The following is a 12,781-nucleotide window of genomic DNA, read 5'->3' as shown; positions in this document are numbered from 1 at the left end:
CTTGTAGAGATGATAAATTTGAGTGAGTTTAAAAGAAAGCTTGATTGATATATGAATAATAAGGGCTGGCTTTAAATCTTTTTTATTTAATAGTTGTTGTTTGACTTAGAGGATGGGACAGCCAAGATGGACCAACAGATCCCTTGTTGGTCCTAAACATTATGTTATATGAATTCATGTACAACTGATTATTTCATCTTTCAAACACTTTGATTCTAAACATTCACAATATTGTGCACTACTAACTGTGTTTTATCTCAGATGCAGTATGGGTTGTTCTACTGCTCTTATCGCACCATAAATTTCACGACCTGCAAAACTTTTTAATGTTGAAATTGAAACATTCTCTCATATGTATTAACGAAAATAAAAGATGCACCATAACTTTATTAATGTTTTACAGATGAATAATCACAATTAATTTCATATCAAAAAGTCTTAATCTAAACCAAATCTTTATTTTCATTTATATGTGGCATACTCATTTTGTTCATTGTGTAAATGGTTCATTCACATTATTCACATTTAGGAATGATTACACACAGTTTTCTTACACAGCATGTGGGACTACACGTGTATTTGTTTAGACACATACATGATTATATACATTTATTTCAGTTACACACACTTTCAACATTGTACCACTAATTCTTGCTCAAAACCCATTTTAACTTTTTTGGGCTCACCTGAAGCTATCATTGATAACTATCCTTTCATAAAGTGTCACCATCTGCAAATCGTTAGTGTGTTGTTTTTTTTCAAGCATTATGAACAGATAATCACTAACTGAACTCAGTTGCACTAAGTTTTTTTCACCCAAAATTCCAAGAAGCCAGTATTACTTATTCATACTGTTTCTGTAGTATATATCAATATATATTGAAATGAAGCACAACTCCTTTGTTGCATGTGGATAAGTTATACAAATTTTAGGTGTAATAGCAAAAATAATCAAAGTTAGGGATAGTGTGGTATTCTCTACAAAGTTTATACCATTCCACTAGACCAGTTGAGTGATACTTATGAAACATCTCAGCTGTTTTACTTAGAAACTCTCTGAATAGCTTGGAAAATATGAATTGCAAAAAATTGTTATCTGTTTTTTTTCAGATTCCTACCAATCTTTTTTAATTGTGTAAATTATGCATGCAATAACTGTGTTAATTAAGCAAGAATCATCCAATATTTTATTGATATCTTTTGTAATTAATCCTGAATGATAGCTTGGAAAGTAAGGGTCACAAATCACTTCAGGTCCCATTAACAAACAAACAGTCCTAATTTCAGATGATTGAGTGATAATCATACTATGTGTTACTCACTCAACTGCGTGGAAAACAATTACACTATTATTGCTGTCGAAGCCTATCAAGAATTTACAATCCTGTCATAGATATGCTTATAATAGGGCTTCAACTTAAATAAGCTTCAGGGACTGGAATGTATACTCGCATTACACTCACTGTCTGAAGTGCATCTCAGTCTTGGTAAGAACTAATAATAGTAAAGCAGTCATGAAGAAATAGATCACAAACTATTAGTGATACAACACATACTCAAGAAATCTGTGAACTTGTTTCTCGATAAGTTGTGACTCACCTCACACCACTGATATTCAGTAGGATCAATGGAGATTCCTTCTCTACTAGCAATATGACCAAGAAATTTCATTTTTATACATGTGAGCACACATTTTCTATGTTTCAGTTTTAAACCTGATTGTTTGATCTGCTGCAATATCATTTTCAGATTCTTTATAATAGTACATTGAGAAGTATAAAGTATTGAAAGATTATTTGATAGAGATTGCATAAAAACACAATAATCAACAGCTACTTAAAATGTTAAACTAGTGACAGTAGGTTAGTACAAATATGTTAAACAAAACTAATATATATGGTAAATACATGAGCTCTTAAAAGTGAAACATTTCTGAGAATTATCACACTGTATCAGTATAAAAATGGTCTATATACTTCACACTAGGCTTATGAAGGAAAGTATGGTATATTTTATCACAATTATATTATAGGAATTTACTGACTAGTGAAATCTCAGAGTGCAATTGATTCATTATTGCCCATGTATAAGGAGTTTCAAAATGATTAAATCTGGAAATAGTGAGACAACCCTATTTAACTACTTTATAAAGTTTGAATGTGGAAAGAAGACAAAATTTAATTATTATACCTTTAAGTTAGGGAAACTTGCATGCATCAGGTCACGAGTGAAGAATATAGTTGTGTTCTATAATGTATATATAGTTTTTGTTAGTAACTAGTGAGTGTTGTATCTAAAAAGCATGGTACTTGTGACCACTCAGAAACGTACATGCCATGCAATGAAAATGACGTAATATCAGCACCAAATTTTGACCATAAGATGATGTCGCAAATATGTGTCACCCTTGATGGGTAGCCTCTTAAAACTGGTGGCCATACTATACGTGCTGAATGGCACAATTCAAAACAAATTCATGTCATGTTAAAAGCAGTCTCAAGCCTGTTCTCATCTCACAGTTTTACTTGCTAATAATTAATCACCAAGACTATAGTATATAAAGGACTTCTTCCAACAAGTTCAGACATTCTTTTCTTCATAGTAGCAGAAAGGAATTAATGCTAATAAGTACATTCACTATTTTGAAATTAATGCTGGATCTGGATATACTTTTTCTCTTGCTGATGGTCCTTCCTAGAAATAATCAAGCATTTTCCAAAAGCTCTATGATTTCATCTTGTAACATCTCTAATGTTCTATAGAAGCCTGTGTGTAAGTGTTTAATTGAACGTGTATCACCTGTATCAATATTATGTGTGACTGTGGTTTAACCAAATTGGCTACCTGCTATCATAGAAACATCACCATCATCTGCTAATAAGTCACTGGTTTCCTTCTACTACATTGAACCTAAATTGTCTGAACAGTTCTCATCTAGCAATTTCAAATTTGCTACTGTTTATGTCCCCTCGTTGTGATTCTTGTATGTGACGAGGGGATCTCCTGTGGAAGGTTCTGTTCTTTCAGTTTAACTTTTATGGGATCTAAACATCCACCCACGTGTTGGTCATATATTTTGACCTGTGAAGGGGAGGAGAGGATCCTGATAGTTAAGGGGTCCAACACCTTGGCCTTGAATTCCTGTAGACGGGATTCCTGCAGTGTCCTTGTTTGGCATTATAGTGCATCCCATTATAGGGATCCATGGCGATTGGGAACAGTGGGCACCAAATTTTCCTTTTTAATTATGGATCCTCCAAATAAAAACATAAATAAAATAGTGAAAAACAGTCCATAGGAAAACGACCACATCTTGTAGATTTTGAGCAACCATCTCCAACATCTGTAAGACCTGTACCTCATTTTCTTATATTACGTTCTCTTTCAGACAAACCTTTAGGGCAGATGCCCCCCCTTTTTCATTTCGAAGGGACTAGAGGGACTTGCTGGCTCTTCAAAGTCAGTACAGCTTCACTCTGGTGACATATTGGTGGAAACATCCACATCTCAACATAGTGAACTCCTCTTGCATTCAAAGGCAATTGGGGATATACCTATTGAGATTACACCTCATGCTACTTTGAATTCATCACAAGAAGTTATTGTTGAGAGGGATTTGAAGACCATCCCAAAGTCAGAGATTCTCGCTGGTTTCTCCACCCAAGGAGTTTCTGTAGTTAGTTGTATCCACTCACATAGATATAGTTATGATGCCGACCAATGTCCTCATTCTGACATTTACATCACCACATCAACCTGCCACCATCAAGGTAGGTTATCTTAATTGCAAGGTACAACCATACATTCCAAACCCTCTCAGATGTTTCCAGTGTCAGGGGTTTGGTCACTAGAAGACATCATGTCATGGTTCCTTGATGTGTGCTTATTGCGGTGGCAAGGACCACGATGCCTATGAGTGTGAAAAGGACCCTGATTGCATCAGCTTCAATGGCTCTCGCCCATCTTACTTTCGTTCACAATTCAAAACATTACTTACCCTGAGGCTAGAAAGTTGCTGCCCATCACTTCATTTTGGATGTATGCTGCTGCACTTTGTTCAACTGCAACAGTGAGAGTGCAGATGGATCTCTTCTATGCCTCCAAAAGAATCATTCTCAAACCAAATGAAAAGTCTTTTGACCTTCGTGGTTAAAAATGTTGATGAATCAACATCAACACCCATCTCCGTACATAACATACATTCCAGCAACTCCAAGATCCACTTCCTTTGGTTTCAGGTATGAACATTTCGTCCCACTCCAAGATGCAAAACGATCACTCATTCATGTCTTCAGTCACTGGTATCCTTTTCCATCAACAAAGGCCTGCCCAATTGACCCAGGGCAGGATCCATGGAGGTCGAAAGATTTCCCTTGAATAAAGACAATAAAGGTAAATAATGTGTTTGTAAACAGAAGAGCTCTCCACCCAAATTGCCTACACATTAATAAAAATGGCCACCTTGATACAATGGAACTGTCGAGGTTTACGTTCAAATTTAGATGACATCAAAATACCGATTGCTTCCTACTATCCTGTATGTCTTTCCTAACAGGAAACATTTTTGGAACATGCCAATACAGTCACCTTTTGGCAGACTTCTTTGTACAGAAAAGACAAGCTGTGTGATGGACAAGTGCATGGAGAGGTGGCACTCTTGGTTGATCAGCATTTTCCTCACCCTGTCCTTCCCACTCGACACACCCTTGGAGGCCATAACCATCCCTGATTCCTTGGGTCATACCATCACTGTTTGTTTTCTCTATCTGTTGCCTGGAGAGACCTATGATCAATTAGACATTGATGCTCTCATTGAACAGTTGCCATATGCCTTTTTAATCCTGGGGGTCTTTAATGGACATCATCCCCTCTGGGGAAGTGCTGATATTGATAGGAGGGGCTGCTCTGTAGAGCATATGCTCTCTGATCACAATCTTTCTATTTTCAATAGTGGTTCTTATACTAATTTTCATGCACCTAGTCAGTCAGTCCTTTACTGCTTATTGATCTCTCAGTTTGCTCTCCTTCACTATTCTCCCACTTTTCATGGAGGGTTGATAATAACCCACGAGGCAGTGACCATTAATTATCCTGTGATATTCAGAGAGACTGGCTGTGCTAAATACCACCCAACCCATGTGCACTGGCAGAAGCTGGATCAAGCAAACTTGCCCTCTTTCACTGCTCTCACAGAACTTGATCCTGCCATCTTTTGTAAGCCATCAATAGACAACTATGTGGCAGTAGTAAGTTACTGTATTATACAGGCAGCTGCTCACTGCTACGATATTCTCGTTTGTGGTGGAATCCTGCCTGCCACATGGCACGGAAGGCTCAAAAATAGGCCTGGGATACTTTTCATAGGTATCCCACACTCTTGCACTGCATTGCTTTCCAGCAGGACCATGCACATGCTTGGTGGGTAAGGTGAGAAAGCTAGAAGGACTCTTGGATTAAGTTCACAACCAGCATATCTACTATCACTAGTTCCAAAGTCATATGGGACAAGATTTGAAAGGTCAGTGGGAATATAATTCTGTCTCACTCTCAATCCTGCTCTCTGATGGCCAGGAAGTAGTTGATACCTGGAGCATCACTGATACTCTAGGTGAAAGCTTTTGCCAGGTATCTCCCACATCTGCTTCATCCTCCACAGTCTTAGCCATCAAGACTCGGGCACAGCAATCATCTCTTTCTCTTGAATTGATTGTCTCTATGACTGTAATTGTCCCTTTACAGTGGTGGAACTCAAACTGGCCCTTAATTTGTCAGGACCTGATGATGTACAGTATGAAATGCTGTGCCTCATATCTTTTCCTTCTCTTGCTATTCTTCTGATTGTTTTCAACTGGATCTGGCAGGATAATGTTTTTCCTGATGCCTGGTGCCAGGCTGTTCTATCTTTCTTTAAGCCTGGGAAAGATCTCAAAATTCCTTCATCTATCATCCAGTTGCTTTAATGAGCTGTCTTTATAAGACCTCAGAGAAGATGGTTAATCTTCATCTTGTTTGGTTCCTCGAATCAAACACCTTCCTCTCACCCACCCAGTGTGAGTTCCAATGACAGCACTCCACCATGGACTACTTGATTCGACATAAAATGTCAATCAAAGAAGCCTTTCTCAAATGACAACATATTGTATCAATATTCTTTGATATTGAGAAGGCTTATGGTCCAACATGGAGGTATGGCATTTGGGAGACCTCCATTTATATGGGTTATGGGGCCATTTGCCCATTTTTATTAAACATGTTTTAATAGGCAGGCAATTCCAAGTTTGTATGGGTTTGACATTCTCGTTTTTTTCTACAGGAACTTGGAGTACCTCAGGGCTGTGTTTTGAGTACCACACCTTTCAATATAAAGATTAATGCCATCAGTGAACAACTCCCTCTTACTGTTGCAAACAGGCTCTGTATTGACAGTTTTCACATCTCATGTCAGTCATCAAACATGTGATGTATTGATCGGCAGCTACAGACTGCCCTGCCCTCAATTATTTAATGAAGTGGACCACAGTAAATGGTATTAACTTCTCTCTCTCTAAAACTGTTTTCATGCACTTTTGCCACCAATAGGGTGTTCATCCTGATCCTGAACTCCGTATCAGTGAAGTTGTACTACCTGTGATCCCTGAGACAAAGTTCTTGGGGCTTATCTTTGAACATAAGCTGACCTTTATACTACACATCAAGCAGCTACAGGCCAAATGTACAAGAGCACTGAACATCCTTTGTGTCTTTTCTTCCACCACATAGGGAGCAGATCGATGCTCTGTGTTAAAGATATATTGTGCTATTATTCAATTGAAACTAGACTATAGATCACTATCTTTAAGTCATCTGAGAAAAGCAGATACCCCCAATTGGAAATACTGTCTGTTATTTGCTGAACATCTTTTGAACCATCCTTCCATTCCTATTTATAGAGATGGTTTGAAATTAGGTGACTGAGTAGGCTCTCCCTTGCTTTTATGTGGTTTGGTGGTTGCACACAGAATACCCTCTACAGCTTCTGTGTTCACTGCTGAACTGTATGCCATTTCTCTTGCCCTGGATCACATAGAAGCTAAGCAGTACTCAAATTGCACTATTTATACTGATTTGCTTAGCTCTCTACTGGCCCTGGAATTGCTTCACATTAGTTCTCACCCTGTTCTTGCTGACATTTAAACCTGACTGTCCCATTTCTCTTTAACATCTACTTCTATCCAGTTTTTCTGGATACCAGGCCAAGTTGGTATTTGCAGGAATGGGCTCACTGACACCACAGCTATATCTGTCTGTTGTGGCACTATCACTGCTATGCGTGTTCCATGTGTGGACTGTTGTCCTGTATTCAAGGCTCAGCTCTGTGCCATTTGGCAGTTGACTTGGAAGGAGCAATGTCAAAACAAACATTTCCAAATAAAACCTTCTATTGGACTTTGGCCATCTTGCTTCCATAAGGATCAGAAAGAGGAAGTTGTTCTGACTAGACTTCGCATTGGTCACAGTTTTCTTAACTCATCACTTTATTTTATCTGTGACTGATGGACCAATGTGTTATCTGTGTAACACTCAAGTCACAACCAGCCACATTTTACTGTCTTGCCATCATTGTGACTCTCAACTACAGCACCATCTGAAACATCTTTTATCCCAAGGTTTATCAGTAACATTAGACAGTGTTATTGGCAAGGGTGACACTATCTACCTTGGAAATGTTTTTTAGTTTTTAAAGGTCATTGATCTTTGTAATGCTATTTAAGTTTTTCAAATAATACATTAGACCATTTTTAATGCGATTACCTTTTAAGAATCAAAGTACATCTAGTTTGATTTGAAATTAGAAAATGGCTGTAATGTCAAATAACTCAAAACCAATACTGGAAAGGCCAACTTCAGGTGACTAATGCTGCTGTTTGAACTACCCATTAGTCATCCCAGCAAGTTATAATAATTAACATTTTGCAACAAGTCTTTTAAAACTTGTATTACTTTACTTTCTGAAAATGGCCATAACTTCAAATAACTTGAAATTAGGAATTCAGGTGACTAATGATTATTTTTAAACTTACCTGTTAGTCTTCCTGGCGAGAATATCCTTTACAACTTGTATTACTGTAGTTTTTCTCTTACTGCTGTAGACTAGATGTAAAATTGGGATTTAATGTATTTATGTTTTTAATTCAAAATTTAAACTTTGTTTTGTTTTACCTTAATTTCCTTTTATGCATTTTAATAATTTTACTTTAATTTTAACTTTTTACCACATGTTTGTCAAAGATAGCCTAGTTGCTTTGGGTCATAAAAAACCAAACCAACCAACGAATTATTTATGTATTTACTTTCAGATGTAATGCAACAGATTACTGCTAGCATCTGTTACTTTAATTTTGTATTTACTTTCAAACATAATGTGAAATATGTAACCCTAGCATTACTAATAGCACCTGTTACTTTAATTTTGTATTTACTTTCAAATATAATGTGACAGATGTAACCCTGGCATTACTAATAGCATCTGTTACTCTAATTTTGTATTTACTTTCAAATATAATGTGACAGATGTAACCCCAGCATTGCTACTAGCACCTGTTACTTTAATTTTGCTCATTCTGCTGATCATTCAAAAAAATATACCAGAAATTCATCTCTTTTCATACAGATACCTGTATGATCTAATGCTGCTTGCTTTCTGGACAGGAGATAGTCTGTTTCATGTGTGAGCTCTATAATTGCATTACATGGGGCCAGCACAATACATATTGTCCATAGTAAGCCATGGAACACCACATTTATACAAGAGTAATGTTACACTCCTCTCCCACATATACATATACATCCACTGTTCTTTGGGTTTATATGGCTGACACTGAATAGTTTTTCTAGCAAGTATCAGTTCATTCACTCTCAGATAAACTCTGTAGTACATCCATTACAGAATAACAATTCCAGAGCTGAAAGTGAAATATGCTGAACATAGTTGGAAAGTTACTTTTCCAATCAAGGCTAATTCACTTCCTTGCATCAGAATGTAGTTTGTGTTGACAAGCCCAAATGGCAGTTTTACTTAGAGTACTTGAGATTTATCACTGCTACGGTCACTCCTTTACCAACCAGTTATTCTATCTCTCATCCTGATACTCTGACAGTCACTTATCAACACCCACAGAGCTGTGAAAGAGTTAGGATAAGCACCTTTAGTTTTAGTTTACACTGTTTTTTGCACTCTCCAAAATCAGTGACAAAATTCATCTTGGGCTTCTTTAGTTTCCCAGAGCTTTAAACTCTCTTGAACCTGTTGCATCATTAGTCAAAACCAATAGCCTTGTTTTTCTTATTACTTGGAAAAGTATGAGTAGTAACCCTCAAAACTGGCTTTGTACTCAGCTGGTAAAGCACATACATCACTCCTTTCTTTCAAGATGACATCTTAGTGGAAAAATCAGCTCTACCCATACACCGAATAGCAGTGTGGTCGTATCATAATGGTGGAACTTACAGAGAGTTGGTTGACCTTCAGCTAGGTCGAATATGAGCATTTGAGTTTGTCAGAGGTAAATTCAGTGCCATTGCTGCTACAGGCAACCAGCTCTAAGTTACCACTTCATACTGCATCATAACAGAAACTACCTCAGTAATGTGAGGTCTCGCAAAACTGAGTGATGTTGCACCATGTCACTGAGTAGCTTTTCCATGAACCCATCTGCAAAAATATCCTTGTAATCAGCTGAATTAGTTCTATTTCAAAATAGCAATTACAAATGCCTCTACTTGGTTATCAAACATGCCAGTAGAAGTCAATTGTCAGAAGTTTAATATAAATTTGTAAAGGAATAACAAGAAGGTGTGTTTTAGGTTGGTAGGGAATGGTCTCATACTGCGTATCTATACCATCACATCTGAACAGAGGTCAGAGTTAAACAGACATATATAAATCTCTGAATATTTAATAAAGCAAGACTAATTTATGTAATGGAGTTACTCAAAATGAGCAACATAATACTGAAAAAGATCAGATGTTACGTATTTTCTTTGTGACATTACACCATCATGTTGCACTAAAGTTGAAGGTTTGATGTGGTACTTATATTAATCATAATTTTAAATTAAGTGGTAGACATTTCATTTAAACTTCTTTTGAGTTGATATATTTCATTAGAAAATTATTTTAGTATAAAAATTTGGTTATATTATTTCCAGGCAATTTTTGAAATAACAAATCTTGTTTTAATAGGATGCTGATGTTGCCAAGTTACTTAGTTGTGGGTCTTTTGGAAATTTAGAATGTTTATCTTTGGCTTTTACTCAAGTGACCAGTGGCTGTGCAGAACAACTAATTAAGTTGCCTTCTTTACGCTACCTCAATCTATGGTCAACACAGGTAATTATGTGTACCAAGGTTATAACATGTTTAGAAATGTTTTGTGTATCAAGTATAAACAGATCTGTTTGATGCAACAGGTAATTTTACTTTAAAGTTAGCAGGTAAACATATTAACACTACAAATGCCAATAACAGTACAATTTGACCAACATATTTTGTTGTAATACCACATTCAATATATTTTGTTATGAAAAATACTAAAAAGATGAATATACACTATTTGATGTGTTGGAATGTAAAATGTATTAATAATATGTGAATAAAAGGTTAATAAAACTTTGTTGTTGAATAGTTGTTATGTCCAAGAACTGTAAAATGTATATTTACAAATTTACAAGATTTTGTTAACATTCAAAATGTCTGTAGGCTTAAGATTTTATATTAGATGGTAGAATATCCCATTTGAATTGAAAACACAATGTACTTAAATTAACATTTCTGAGTGCAATACAGTTCACTAAAACAAATATTTTAATGAATTTTTGGCCCTTTACGTAAAAAGTATCTATTTCTAATGTATATATTTAAGGTAATAAATGTTTTGAGAGTTTATAATGGCTCATTTTGTTTTTTATTTGAAATAAAAAATATGAAATTATTATTGTTATTTCCACCACTGTATACTGACATTGAACAGCTATTCATATTTTGTTGGCTAATATACCATAAAATCCAAATCCAGGTTCATTTACATTATTAACTTAGAGATTAGATTTTTTTATATATCCTAGTTAAAATTTGAAATTTGGTAGAAAAATGAATGTGAAAACATTTTTTTTAAAATATGCCCAAATTCATTATTATTAAATAGTTTAAAAAACATTATTTTTGAAAATCTCAAGTTTTATGAAAGCCATCTGTAACCTTCAGAAACTGTTTGTTTCATGTGTTGTACTTTTTATAGTTTGGAGACTCTGGCTTGCAGTTGATATCAGAACATTTACCCAAACTTCAAGTGTTGAACCTATGTGAAACACCAGTAACTGATAAGGGTCTAGTGTCTCTAGCTGGTATGTCAAGTCATATATGGTTTTAACTTGTTTTGAACACCTTTTCTTATAACACACATAAAACATAAAAGTACTTAAATAAACTTGTACTTCTAGTCTTTGTCATCTGTTAAAACATATGAAAAATTCAATTGTGCATGGTATTTCCCTATAACCTGTCCCCCACTGATAGGTTACAACCGACTTTTTGTGATGGATCACAAACAGTTACGTGTCAAAGCTAAATTTCTCATGGCCTATAAGTTTGAAACATTGTGATTGCTCCTTGTCACCTGTTAAATGATACTGGTGACAATGAATGTACTACTTAACTCAGTTTAAGGACATTTTCTAAATTGTGTATACATCAAGTTGTCTGTGTATTCATAAATTTCAAGTTTCATAATATCATATAAGTTTCACAGAAGAAGAATTTAAGCAAAAATTTAACACTCCTATAAAGTGGGCCTAATAGGCAAGTTTCATAAAATCATATAAGTTTCATTTAAATCCATTAATGAAGAAGAATTTAATCTAGCGAAACCACAGCCAGGGGAACAGGCTTGGAGAAATCAGGACTAGAACGTCTTTAAGCAAGAGCACATCTGCTCTTGAGGAAAATAAATATTAAAACACTGTTATTCAGGAAAGCTTTGATTCCACCTCTAAAACTTTTCATAAATCCTTTGTTAGGTATACATACATGTTTAAATTTAATGCAACTGTTGTGATTTACATAGTTTAAGTATAGTGTGTGTTAAGTTAAAAGAAATCTTGAAATTTCTATTTTTTAGATTTAGTGACTGATTTTTACTTTTTTTTTCAAAATTGTAGCAATGAAGAATTTAAGAAAACTAAACTTAAACAGTACTAGTTTGACAGCTCAAATGTTTGAGGAACTCAAAGTAAGTGCAAAGATGTACTTTTGATTATTATAATGAAAACAGGGGTGTAATTTAGATGTGAGTATTGAGAAGGGAGAGGCAAGTGTAAGTATAGTGTAGTTATTGCTGGCTAAATGTGAAATAACTAACAGAGTAGGTACCATTGTGGGCCAGGTTTTCTTAAGTGTCTCATTTGATGTTGCCAGTCTTCTGGCTCAAATTTCTCTGAGTACATATTTTATACAAATATATAATAATTTCTAAATGATATCCAATGGACAGAACCTTCCATTGCTTTTTGCTAACTACAATATAACCTGGTAAAGGAGAACGTGTGAAAAACAGTTGTTATCTTCATCAAGGTGGAAACATATGACAGAATGTAGTTGAAGTGCTAGATTTTTGGCATAAGTTTTTTTCAGTAGTCATATTTTCAAGTTAAAATATGGACACTTAAGAAAGCCTGGCCCATATGAAGGAATTTTCAATTAATAAGTTTAGATTACCTCATTATTCAAATGGGCAAATTGAGTATC

At 35.4% G+C, this 12,781-nt stretch overlaps 1 protein-coding gene across 5 annotated transcripts in view; it reads left to right on the top strand.

Moving 5' to 3' along the window:
* The window catches only part of LOC143230905 (C-Maf-inducing protein-like), a 142,210-nt gene that overhangs the window by 126,765 nt on the left and 2,664 nt on the right, over window positions 1-12,781 (top strand). For all 5 annotated transcript variants that reach the window (XM_076465203.1, XM_076465204.1, XM_076465202.1 and 2 more), the window contains 3 exons: window positions 10,223-10,369; window positions 11,277-11,382; window positions 12,196-12,266. In XM_076465203.1, the coding sequence (XP_076321318.1) occupies window positions 10,223-10,369; window positions 11,277-11,382; window positions 12,196-12,266 (324 nt within the window). The remainder of the gene's footprint in view (window positions 1-10,222; window positions 10,370-11,276; window positions 11,383-12,195; window positions 12,267-12,781) is intronic.

Source organism: Tachypleus tridentatus, chromosome 10 (assembly GCF_004210375.1).
Source record: "Tachypleus tridentatus isolate NWPU-2018 chromosome 10, ASM421037v1, whole genome shotgun sequence".
NCBI classification, from domain to species: domain Eukaryota; kingdom Metazoa; phylum Arthropoda; class Merostomata; order Xiphosura; family Limulidae; genus Tachypleus; species Tachypleus tridentatus.
The sequence above is the reverse complement of the archived record's forward strand: the minus strand, read 5'-3'. Positions and strand labels throughout refer to the sequence as shown.